This window comes from Psittacula echo (assembly GCF_963264785.1).
Source record: "Psittacula echo genome assembly, chromosome: 4".
Taxonomy (NCBI): domain Eukaryota; kingdom Metazoa; phylum Chordata; class Aves; order Psittaciformes; family Psittacidae; genus Psittacula; species Psittacula echo.
Genome location: NC_137738.1, coordinates 60,105,552 through 60,117,812, shown reverse-complemented (window position 1 = coordinate 60,117,812; position 12,261 = coordinate 60,105,552). Strand labels below are relative to the sequence as shown.

Here is a 12,261-nt window from a genome sequence, read left to right as displayed (position 1 = left end):
TAACCTTGCGTGCCACAGACAGAGTTGTACCTGTATTTGAATAGTCTTTAAAGTTTACGTGAAGTTGTTCAGGACCTAAATTTAATTATCATAGATATTTTTGTGTAGTGAATTTTAAAGGCTTTAGCAATTCTGAAGTTGCCAAATATTTTTATGTACATAATAAACCAGTTTTTTCTTATTACTTTATGGTGCTGTTAATATTCTGGATATTATAGTAAACAGATAAAAATGTGTTCCCTGTTTAAATTCTTTAAACTGAAATAGTAAATACAAACTGGTTTTACAATACTTTGGGAGGTGACAAAACACTTTTTATTACAAGAATAATATATTTCAAAGAATGCATAGGAAAATATAACTGTTTCTCTGACAAAGTGTTTTTGAAGAACTGATTTAAGGAAAAGGTATCTGTAAAAGCCAACACTTTTTGAATAATTTTGAAGGCAGCAGGCTCAAAACTATCGTTTCATGTATCAGGCTCAAAACTATCTTTTCACATATAAGGTACCTTGATGAGGTAGTGGATGAGATGTAGCTAAATCTTAAGATATGTATAGGATGTAGGGTTTTTTCGTATTTGTCAAGCATTTGACAGATAGATTCCTGGCATTGTTTGTTGAAATTATTGAAGTAAAGAGCAGTGAATGGTGTAATTTTAAGGTTTTGGGGTACTTCATAGGAAAATACACTGAAGAGTTTACTGAGGTCATCTTTACATTCAATTTCTCTACTAATTATGCCAGGTTTATTTTGTTCTCTGCTAACTTACAAGCAAGGGATTTTATGCTACTTGAAATTGTATGAGGAAACAGCTTACATCATCAAGTTACTATTACTGGGTTTTGTCTGTTTATTTTAGTGGAGCTATGAGGTGTGTCTCTCCAGGATAGTCATAAACCAAACAAACAAACTGGAAGATGCTAGAAAGTGCTGAATGAAATGGGATATGCTAGAAAGTGCTGAATGAAATGGGATACGCTAGAAAATACTGAATGAAATGATGTGGCTTAGTACATACGTTTGGCTGAGAAAGTCCCAAAGTGGCAAATTGCTGAAGACTGGAAGAATATGTGATGAGACCGGAAATTTTGTGCTTGTCATGTTCCTGTTTTCTTTCCTATGTGGTCCTCTCATCATTAAATTCCTATATAAATCACAAAATTGCCTTTTATACACTTCTGGTTTTAGAATTGGGAATGTTAACTTTCTTGTGGCACTGTGAATTCTCCCCCTGAAAGATGGTAGATTGAGATTAGATATTAGGAAGAAGTTCTTTACTGTGAGGGTGGCAAGGCACTGGCACACGTTGCCCAGAGAAGTTGTGGTTGCCCCATCCCTCACAGTGTTTGAGGCCAGATTGGATGGAGCTTTGAGCAGCCTGGTCTAGTGAAAGGTGTCCCTGCCCATGGCAGGGGGGTTGGAACTAGATGATCTTTCAGGTCCTTTCCAACCCTAATCATTTCATGATTCTGTGATTTATAAAATCATCTATAGTAGTGCAGATACTTAATTTTTCTTCCTCCTGTGAGAAAAGCAGTACTTCCTGCTGCTATGTGACTTTCTCATATCAGTTTCTTTAACAAATTTACATTCATGTGCACCATTTCTTACGTGTGAGTTAATTGTTCAGTCCTTATAGACAGGCATGGGAATAGTTCTGTCTTCAGGTATACCGTATTGAAGAAAGTTTTGTCTGCGATTTATGTCTTCTGAATAAAGGAAATTTTTGTGGCATACTTTAAATTGTAGCAAAAGATGAAATATCCAGTGGCATACAGAAAATAATGGATAAATACAAGTCTCCAGGAATAAAGAGAAAATTATATTGGAGGAGAAAACACCTTAAATAGTCATAGTGGTCTCTGAGAGAGGCTCTGCCATCTTTTAGTGCTGATGACTGAATGAGCTCAGTTAACTGGTACCAACTGTCTGTTCTTTAACTGTATAATTGCACAATCACCAGATGGCAGTGTTACACATAATCTTGCCAGGTCCTTTTTGTGGGAATAAACTCCTCTCTGATTTCTTCAGTGTTACTCAACAGATTTTATGTAGAAATTCCACAATACAAGAATAAAAATATTTGTAATAATAATTATTTTTCCTTAACAGAGGACATGAAACCAAGGTCAGTTTTGACTCATGTTATGTTGCTTCACTTAATAGTCTGATTATATTTGTATGAAATATGGTATTGCTTATTCAAAAGCCAAGGCTTTTGAAGTGTTGCTGACAAGACTTAACAAGTATTCCATGTTCTTTAATTGAAAAGCACTTAAATGTCTTCTCCTTTAAAAATAGCATTTGTCTGCTGTGAAATTTTTCTGTTTGGGTGAATTTGATCTTTTGCATGGCAATATAAGGATTAGGGCTGGTGAGGATTACTAGAGCCAATTGTTATGCATTTCTTCCTGAATCATGGCATCTGCTTGAAGCAATCAGAGTATCTCTTGAATTCATTTGCTGTCTGGCTAGCTTCTATTATTTTTTTTAATGTGTACTCTTCAAATTTCACTTGCGTACTAGCTGTTCTTTTGAATTTCATTGTCTCACATTTAAATATGTACACTATTTTGCATTACTTTTCCTTTCCAACTTTTTATTGCAAAGTTTAGCTAGACCTCAAGTGTCGTCCTAAGCTGAATGTGAATGTCTTGTATGTGAGGATTGAATGGAGTCTTCTGTGTCTATTCCTTTTGGCAGGAGTTCGTCCACTAAAACTTCTGAATAGCAAAGTATATATTGGAACATTTTTATTTTAAAATACGTCTCCAGTATTTTGTTGCTTTTTGAACCATTATGACTTGTGTTATGCTTGTGAATGCATACCTGGAAATGTATTTTTTTACAGTTGTTCACTTAAAATAACAAGAAACTCCAGGTGTCTTTATAGAAGTATGAGCAATATGAAGCAAATGGCTTCCACTGATTCAGTTTCTGTTTATTCTGAAGATAATATGCATTTCATATTTAGTTCTGAAGCTAAATCCATTTACGTATCATGTTCACATCGTATCACTTTTTTTTTTTTCCCCTCTGTACCTTGCTCCTCTTATTTTGACACATTATTCCTTCTCCCACTCCTCCATCACAGAACACTGAGCGGTAACTGAAGACATATACACTTTTGTCAAATTTGTTGAAGCAGGGCAGTGAATATTTAAGCAACTTGAGAATGGGCAGAGTAGTGCATAGAATCCTATGAGCAAAAGCTCCTCAAACACAGCAACTTAACCTGCTCTTTGCCAGATTTTTCCTTTGAAATTAACAATCACGTGTAACTGGACAGGAGGTCCAATTCAGTGATAAAATACTTAACTTCTAGAGGTTTTTTTGTGATAACAAAAAATTTAAACAAACCGCTTTTGTGTCTTATCAGACTACATTTAAAACCAAATTGAAGTTAAATAACCTACTCCTAGAATAAAGAAAATGTGAAGAATTCCCATATTCACAGAGATTGAATGGCTTCACATTAATTTTTATAGTAAATTCTGGTTTAGATCAACTGTTAACTTGCATGTCGTTGCCTGTCTGACCTTGGCATTTGAATACCCTTACCTTGGAAGAGAACCGGAACATTTCAAAATATGCAATAGATTATTCATTTTGCATGTATCTAACCTACAAGAGATTAGATATTTTATGCTTAAAACACCTTGAAATAGAACGATATCTTCTGAAAATATTTTGTTTTTTCCAAAATAAACTTGAGGGCTTAACCTTTTCATTTTTGTACTGTTCAAATAGTAGATTTATCTTGATCAACTTCTAAAATTCTAGATCACAATAAATTTTACTGCCTTTTAAAATAAATTTAACTTAGTTTGCAACTTACAATTATTATAAAAATATATATATTATCAAATACATAATGCATAGTTATATATAGTGTATACATAACTGATATATATTATAATATATATTATTATATGATATAATATATAATGTATATATTATCAAAATATATACAAAGGGTTGCTTTGTAAGACTTAAATGTAAATTTGCAAAATTGGATATTATGCAAAAAGTCACTTTATCCACAGCATTTAACCTAATTTCCGATTGGTATATGCTTGTATAGATGCATACAAGATTTTAAAACGTATGGAAGATCATGTTTCCCTCAGAGAAGGAGGCTACATGCTGGCAAAGACCAGTATGAAGCTTTCATTTTCAAGCACTCAGTATACACGATTTTGTTACTCTCACATTTCCTGTTACATTGTTGGTAGATACATCCCTGCAGAATGTTAGCAGAGCATTCAGACTGCCTTAGACATTACGAGTGAGACGTGAGCTTTATTAGATTTTCGGAACAGCGTGGATTCTGCTGTAAGCGGCTGTGATTAATAAATCTTCAAATATTGTGTTTGCAGCTGACAGCTACCTTGCGAAACTTGGCTGACTTGGCTCCGGCGAGACGCCAGCTCATTCGCAGTGGTGCAGTCTCTGAGCTCTGTGTGGCGCTAGAGCAGCGCATGAGGGATAAGGATGTGTGCACCTACATTGCCAGGATACTCAGGTATGTGTAGAACGTAGTCCTATTTCTTCTTGCAGTCAAGTTGGTGTTAGTGCTTCGAGTGACCCCGCTAAAATTGAAAGATTTACATTGAACTGTTTTCTTAAAAGCTCTGTGTAGATTTTTAATGATTTTGTACAATAATTGTGTCTTTATTAATACTGGTAGAATTGTTTAATTATAGCCATACAAAACTTGGATTCGTTGTTCCTGTGAAAAATGTTTTGTTGTATTGTGTCATTCTTTGATCCTATAAATTTTGATCAAGATTTTTAAAGTACTGTTTCTTATATTTTAAAGCTGCATAAATATTATGTTGGGCCATGTTTAATAAAAATAATGAGATCCGTTACACAAGCTTAAATGGCATCAGGGACTGTGTTTTATAAAATAAAATGCAAAAGAGAGAAAATGTGACCAGTGTTCATTGTTTTGAGCTGTCAGAGAGTGTTTGAGATTAATCTGTGGGATCAGGGCTTGAGTGTGCAGATGGAAGCACTGAAAGAATCTCCATTTTATGAGCAGCTCAGTGGCTGCTTCCCAAGATGTGTTTTTTAGAGGGAGATCAGTAGGAGTGAATCACCCCAAGAGATCCTTTTGTAGTCTGAATAGTTTCTCAGTCAAAAATCTTCCAGCTACCAAGTACCAGCTTGCAATATCCAATGCTAAATGAACTTGCAAACAATTCAAGGATTTTGAAGAAGTTGTGAAAGTAGCTGTTAGTAATTTCAAGAGAAGCTGGGTTATAAGCACAATTTATGAATGCTGTTCTGGATGAAGTGTTTAACATTGCTGCTTTGTTACTGTATTGAGTCATGTCACCTGTGTCTCCATGTTCATTGAAATTCTGCTATGGACTGCTTTTCCTGTTCAGCCCCTCCAAATTATCCATCACATTCTCTTTGCTAGATGAGACTGAGTTGTGCTTGGAAGAGCAGCTACGTGAAGGAGTGTCATTCCTTCTTCCTCTCCACAGCTAAAACCAGGCAAATCTTGTCCTTTGCTGTTTGTGCTACCTGTAAAACATGTGAATTGCTTCCACAGTTCCAAGCCGCATTGTCCACATTTGCCTCTCTAATTTTGTTCCTAAAAATAAGTTGAATTCTGGCAATAAATTACACCACTTTGAGCATATTTACTTCTTCTAAGGAGAGAGCATTTCGTTTACTTGGAAAATGCCATGGAAAGTGGGGCAATGGGTTTGTAATTGTAATTGATATCAATATTTATACTGTAATTCTGGCAAGGACATTTATTTGATCTAGAATTCAATATGGAGCAAAAATTATTTGTCTTATTTAAAGTTTCCTACTGTTTTACTATTTTTTTCTTAAGTTTAGTGAACTGCATGCTCCAAGAATACAAATTAGCCGTAAAATCAGTGTAATTAGCTTCCTGGAAATTACAGTCACGTTACAAAAAATACTGTACCTTACGGAGCACAGATTTGAGTTCTGTTTTGTCTTCTAGTAATACAGAATGATTATTCTTTTCTCTCAGTCGGTTTACTTTAGGTAGCTTCCTTGTAGAGAATATGATCAATCTATTCAGATGATTAATTTTTCCAAGTCTGTAGGTCTTGCTGTAATTGGTTGTAATTGAACATCAACACAGTTATTTGCTGGTTTTGACTTTATGGGAAGTAACAAGTTGTCCTAGTTTGTTCTGTCATTGCAGTATTTCTGGTATGACCAAAGCACGTCAAATTCTCTGTTTTTGTAATGGTCAAGGTGAGCAGTGTAGGACAGCAGCAGCTGTTAGGGAATGCACAGAGATAAAATTGCAACTGCACAAAGGCTTGTTCTTCGTATTTGCTGGTGAGAGATGTGTTCTGTCAGTGCTGGGCTCCACGAGGTGTGCATTAGGAAGGGACCCTTTACTTCCTCTCTTGTCTGACTATGTCATCTTGAAATTACAGTTCTGCCATTTAACACTAAGAAGTGCTAGTGTTAGCATACTGTGCCCATATGGCAAGCAGGTTGGGAAGCTTCTTATGTTCACTTCTTGCTGTAATTCACTGTGGCATGGGTAGCTAGATTTCTCTCCTAGAAGTTAGAGTGTTAGCATTCATTTCATTTGTTGGAAAATACAGCTCTGAGAGTCAAAAGTAGAGTGATTTTTTTTAAAAGGATCTTTTGTGCAAAAAAAAGTGCTTTCATTCTCATCTGTTATATTTTTGTATCTTTGCAGCAAACTTTCTTCTTACAATGATTTCTGCGCAGCTTTAGCAGACTGCTCCAGATGTTACGTCTTATTTTTAGCCCTACTAAACCAACACCAGAAACAGCAGGTCAGTTTTTAAATCTCTTGATTTTTATATATTAATCCTTGGATGTGTCTATGTATTATTGTGTATAAGCTTGTTTTCAGTGACCTACTTCTATGCATTTACCAAATAAAAATTTTAAATGGTTGACAGCATTTTTAAGTAGTAAATAATTGAAATGAAATAATTTAGATTAAAATTCCAAAGCAATACAGAGGACAGATAGTTGATTAACTTGTCTATCCTTTGCATGTGCAGAAAGCAAATTGTTTGAGTATTTAATAATAGGAAATTATTGGGATTTCTCCTGCCTTCCTTCTCTGAAAAACGAGTGTGGATTTTTCAGAGTTAAGCAGTCGGAAAACAAAGGAAAATTTTTTCCTTGATAACTGCAGAAGGTATCAGAATGTATCATCTACCAGAGAAAACCATATGCCTAGGATAGTGCATTTGAAACATACACCTAGAAATAGATGTTTAAATTTTGACCTTCAGAGGTCAGATGTTGCTATGTTGTCCTGCTGTATCAGTGGTCTTTTGTATGTTTACTGGAGCACCAGGCTCAGGGGGTTTGGTGCAGGATCATGGTTTTAAAGACTGCCACATAGGTAAGAGTGGTGTTCCCCATGTCTGGCAATTAACTTAGCTCTATTGCCAGGTAAGATTTAAGAAGAAAATAATTTTTATGTAAAGCATAGATGTTCAAAGGTGGAATGAGGTTTCAAAACACAGAACATTATATTGTATTCAGATTAGTCTTAAAAGTAAGGAACTTTCTTGGCTGCTCCAGCATCTAAATTAGCTGGAGGACATTTGGTTATCCTATACAATTTCTCCCAGGGTTAGTAATTCCTGAAGGATTGTTGAAAAGAGGTCTTCCGTGCTGCTATTGTTAAAGGCAGAAGGTGACCATATCAGCTATGCTGAACAATCTGTTCTCTCTCTTGCCAAATACAAAAATAATTTCTCCCTTTCCTGTTTACCTGCATCCCTGTTTTTGGTGGTCACACTCATGGGAAAGGAACAAAGATGAAGTTGTTTCTATTCTTCTAAATGCCTGTCGATTAACATTTCTTCAGCATATTTCAGTATTTCTAGGTTCAGGCTGCTCTTGGATTGTATGGTCTAAAAATGCTATGTACATGCTATGTAAATAATATGATAAATATCAAAGGCATGATATTTTACTAGATTTATAGTTATTTTTCCTTGTGAGCACTGCATTAAAAACTCAACAAATGATGGGACTGGGAATAAAAAGCTTAAATTGAATTAAATCTTCCTCTCAATCTTCATCTGTAATTTTAAGGGGAAGTTTTCTGGGCCTCTGAGATAACAGTTTTGTGTTACAACAAATTGTAGGCTCAAACCTAAATTCAAATCATTTGGTGCCAGGTAGTGCTGAGAATTTAGCTTCTCATTTGTCTACTTTATTAAGTGGTCCTAAAATGTATCATTCTTCACTAGATTAGCATTGCTTTTTGTGTTAAACTGTCAGTTGTTTTACCAAAATACAAGTTAGTAAAGAAATAGCTCATGTATTAAAAAAAAACCAACTTAGTTATTATGTTGTGATGATTATATGTGCAGTCTTCAGAGTAACTATTTCTTGCTGCAGTTTTTAAACAAGCATGCAACTGTCAATTGTCAGCTTTGTGAAGCCCTGCAGAAACAAAAAGGACATAGGTAATGTAGTGCGCCACTTTTTTCTGTAGCATATAATAAACACTTTAGCTATGAGGAGTGCAAATGTTTTTCCTGAGGTGTAGTTGGCACTGCTAATCTTTCTTTTAAAATGCTGATAGCTAGTGAGTTATAGCATGAGTTGGGATGTGTTGAAAGGAAAACAAGTAACAGCAGTGTGAGTAAAATTGCTATGTAAGAAGCAAAGAGGAGGATAAATCAGTATTATTAACTCAAAGCATTAAAAATCCTCAGGACTAAGAACCAATATGTTAAGAAAGGAAGTGTGTTTTCTGTATTTTCAGGTTGCAGAGTTTATGGGATCAGGTTTTTTTACTAGCAATCATGGCAGCAGAAATCTAATGGGAAAAAATAAAAGAAAATGAGCATTCAGACTTTCTCATAAGTGAAAATAAAAATGTGAGCACTGAAAATAGGATTAATGACTTGCTTCCATACCACTCACTGAATTCCACAGCTGCCACCCAAATAGTGTCTGTTTTTCTCACCACACTACAGTTTCAGCTCTATTCTTTTTTTTTTTTTCTCAGCTCATTTTTCTCTTGGGTAAAAGAGTCAGAAGGAATGGGAGAGTAGTAATTTAACTCTGAGAAAGACTTTTTGGGAAATGGAGTTGGCAAGACTTGCTAAATTCATGTGTAATTCCTTGGGTAAGGAAGGGATTGGAAAAGCTGGATCTGCAAGGTAGGACTTGAGTATTCAGCAGTGCTTGTCTACACATCTGAAGTACGTATTCTGTTGGATTTCACTTGTCGACTTGTGGTTGGTGTTGTGGCTTACATGTGTAAAAACCCTTGGTAGTTGCCACATGCTGTGAGACCTGTCAGAGGTGTTCTTGTAGAGCCTCTACCTTGAGGGTGAGCTTTGCATACTTCTGTTTCTAGTCAGCATTGTAGACTTTTGCCCATCTCCAGAAATCTTTTAACGAGATGCTGTTCCCCTTTCCCAGATCATAATCATCTCTAAGCTTTTCAGATGAGCTATATAAAGGATGACTTTCCCAGGCTGTGGTTAATGTCATAAGTCACCAGGAAGCCATGCTTTTGGAACAGGGAGGTTGCCTAAATAGGGCAGTAGCTTCTGACACTACCCGAGCTTAGGTGGCCTTCTGTGTCCCTGCCAGCTTCAGTGTGATCTTTTATCAGTGTACAGTTAGGAATCTGTTTTCAATCCTAAGTGCATAAACACAGGGTGTGCTACTAATATTTGCATAGAGGAAATCTTGTCCCTGTTGTATACAAAAGCCCCTTTATTCTTTAGTGTAGCCTACTTTTTAATTAGGAAACATTTGTAAACATCTGACAACACTGGATACAACAACTGCCTATTCAGCAAAGAATAATCACATTAGGTCATGTGAAAGATTCATCCAGCCTACTATTCATACTCAGCAGTGGTGAAAATCAGGTGCCTAAAGAACAGTAAAAACAGAGCAAGCACATGTGAAACTTCCTCTGTATACTTAACGAAACCTCTGTCTCTTTCCAGTTTGGAAACTTCCTCAGCCAGCTGTAGATTTGTGTGTATGAAATAAACCTCAGTTGACTTCCATGAAATTTGACAGTCTCTCCTCTGCCCCAAATAAACTTCTAACATGTTAACCATCCATTGGCAAGGAAATGTCATAGCAACTGTCTATTGCACAAATAATTCCTTTTGCTTGTTTTGAATTTGGCCTTTACTATCTTTATTTGATGCCCTCAGGTTCTTGTATTGAAAAACTGGTGAATATTTAATCCCATCATTCACTTCACAGTACCCTTGACTTTCTAGACCTTTATCATATCCTCTCTGAGTTACCTCTTCTCCAGGCTGAAGAGCCCTTGCTTAGTTAAGAGTCCTTGCTTCCATAGTACTTTCTGATATAGAGGCTATTCCATACCATTGTGTATCTGTGTTGCTTTTCTCAGAACTTTTTACAATCCTGATTCCTGTATCTTTATTTTTGAGGTGAGGTAACCAGAACATGGCAATCAAGATGTGGCCATATCATAGATTTACATGCCTTCATAAGTTTATTTCCCAATAATTCCCAGATTTTATTTGCTTTCTTGATCTCCTGTGAGCATTAAACCCCCATGCGGAATCTGTCATTATCCCTAAGACTGCTCTCCAGGAGGTTATGGTTGGTTCAAAGGCTGTAATTTTATAAATGAAGGTATGTCTACTCTGTGTTTTTCCACATGCATCATTTCATGTTTATCTGCATTTAAATTTCATCTGCTGTTTTATTACCAGTTGACAACAAATCCTTTTTCTGCTCTTCCGCCAGCCTTCATCTTTGCTGCTTTGAATATCTTAACATCAGCACCAAACTCTCCCATGAAAATAGTTTTTCCTTCTGAAAGCAGACACACAACAAGTGCTTTCATGAAGGAGAATATCGTAGAATCACAGAATGGGTTAAAACTCATCTAGTTCCAACCCTGCTGCCCCGGGCAGGGGCACCTTCCACTAGACCAGGTTGCTCAAAGCCCCATCCAACCTGGCCTTGAACACTGCCAGCAATGGGGCAGCCACGGATTCTCTGGGCAACCTGTGCCAGTGCCTCACCACCCTCATAGTGAAGAACTTCTTCCTAATATCTAATCTCAATCTACTCTCTTTCAGTTTAAAGCCATTCTCCCTTGTCTTATCACTACATGCCTTTGTAGAAAGTCCCTCTTCAGGTTTCTTGTAGGTCCCCTTTAGGTACTGGAAGCTGCTCTAAGGTCTCCCTGGAGCCTTCTCTTTTCCAGGCTGAACAAGCCCAACCTCTCTCAGCCTGTCTTCATAGGAGGGGTGCTCCAGCCATCAGAGCAACTTAGTGGCCCTCCTTCTGGACTTGCTCCAAGAGGTAAATCTCCTCCTATGTTCAGGGCCTCAGAGCTGAATGCAGTGCTCTAGGTGGGGTCTCATGAGAGAGGCACAGAGTGGAAGAATCACCTCCTTTGACCTTCTGGTCAAGCTCCTTTTGATGTAGCCCAGGACATGGTTGGCTTTCTGGGCTGCAGATTTACACTGCCAGCTCATTTTGAGCTTCTCATCAACCAACACCCCCAAGTCCTTCTCCTTAGGACTGCTCTCAATCCGTTCTCTGCACAGCCTGTATTTGTGCTTGGCCCACCTCTCAAGCATGTCAGGGTCCCTCTGGATGGTATCCCTCCCCTCTAACATATCAACTGCACCACACAGCTGGGTGTCATTGGTAAACTTGCTGAGGGTGCACTTGATCTCAATGTCCATGTTGCTGACAAAGGTGTTAAACAGTGCTGGTCTCAGGAACCAACCCTTGAGGAACGCCACTCATCATTGATGTCCACCTGGATATCGAGCCATTGACCACAGCTCTCTGCATTCGGCCATCCAGCCAATTCCTTAGCCACCAAGTGGTCCATCCGTCAAATCCATGTCTTTCCAGTTTAGAGAAAAGGATGTCGTGTGGGACAGTGTCAAATGTTTGCACGAGTACAGGCAGATGAAATCGGTTGCTCTTCCCTTATCCACCAGCACTGTAACCACAGTATCACAGTATGCTAGAGATTGGAAGGGACCTCAAAAGATCATCTAGTCCAATCCCCCTGCCGGAGCAGGAACACCTAGATAAGGTTACACAGGAATGTGTCCAGGCGGGTTTTGAATGTCTCCAGAGAGGGAGACTCCACAACCCCCCTGGGCAGCCTGTTCCAGTGTTCTGTCACCCTCACTGAGAAGAAGTTTCTTCTCAAGTTGAAGTGGAACCTCTTGTGTTCCAGTTTGTACCCATTACCCCTTGTCCTATCATTGT

General features: G+C 37.5%; 1 protein-coding gene across 1 annotated transcript in view; it reads left to right on the top strand.

The window, feature by feature from the left end:
- ARMC2 (armadillo repeat containing 2) overlaps positions 1–12,261 on the top strand; it is a gene marked incomplete at its 3' end in the record, with an annotated part of 62,785 nt that overhangs the window by 27,627 nt on the left and 22,897 nt on the right. Inside the window, exons 11-12 of the mRNA XM_080615905.1 lie at positions 4,383–4,528; positions 6,716–6,815. Coding sequence (XP_080472031.1) covers positions 4,383–4,528; positions 6,716–6,815 — 246 coding nt within the window. The remainder of the gene's footprint in view (positions 1–4,382; positions 4,529–6,715; positions 6,816–12,261) is intronic.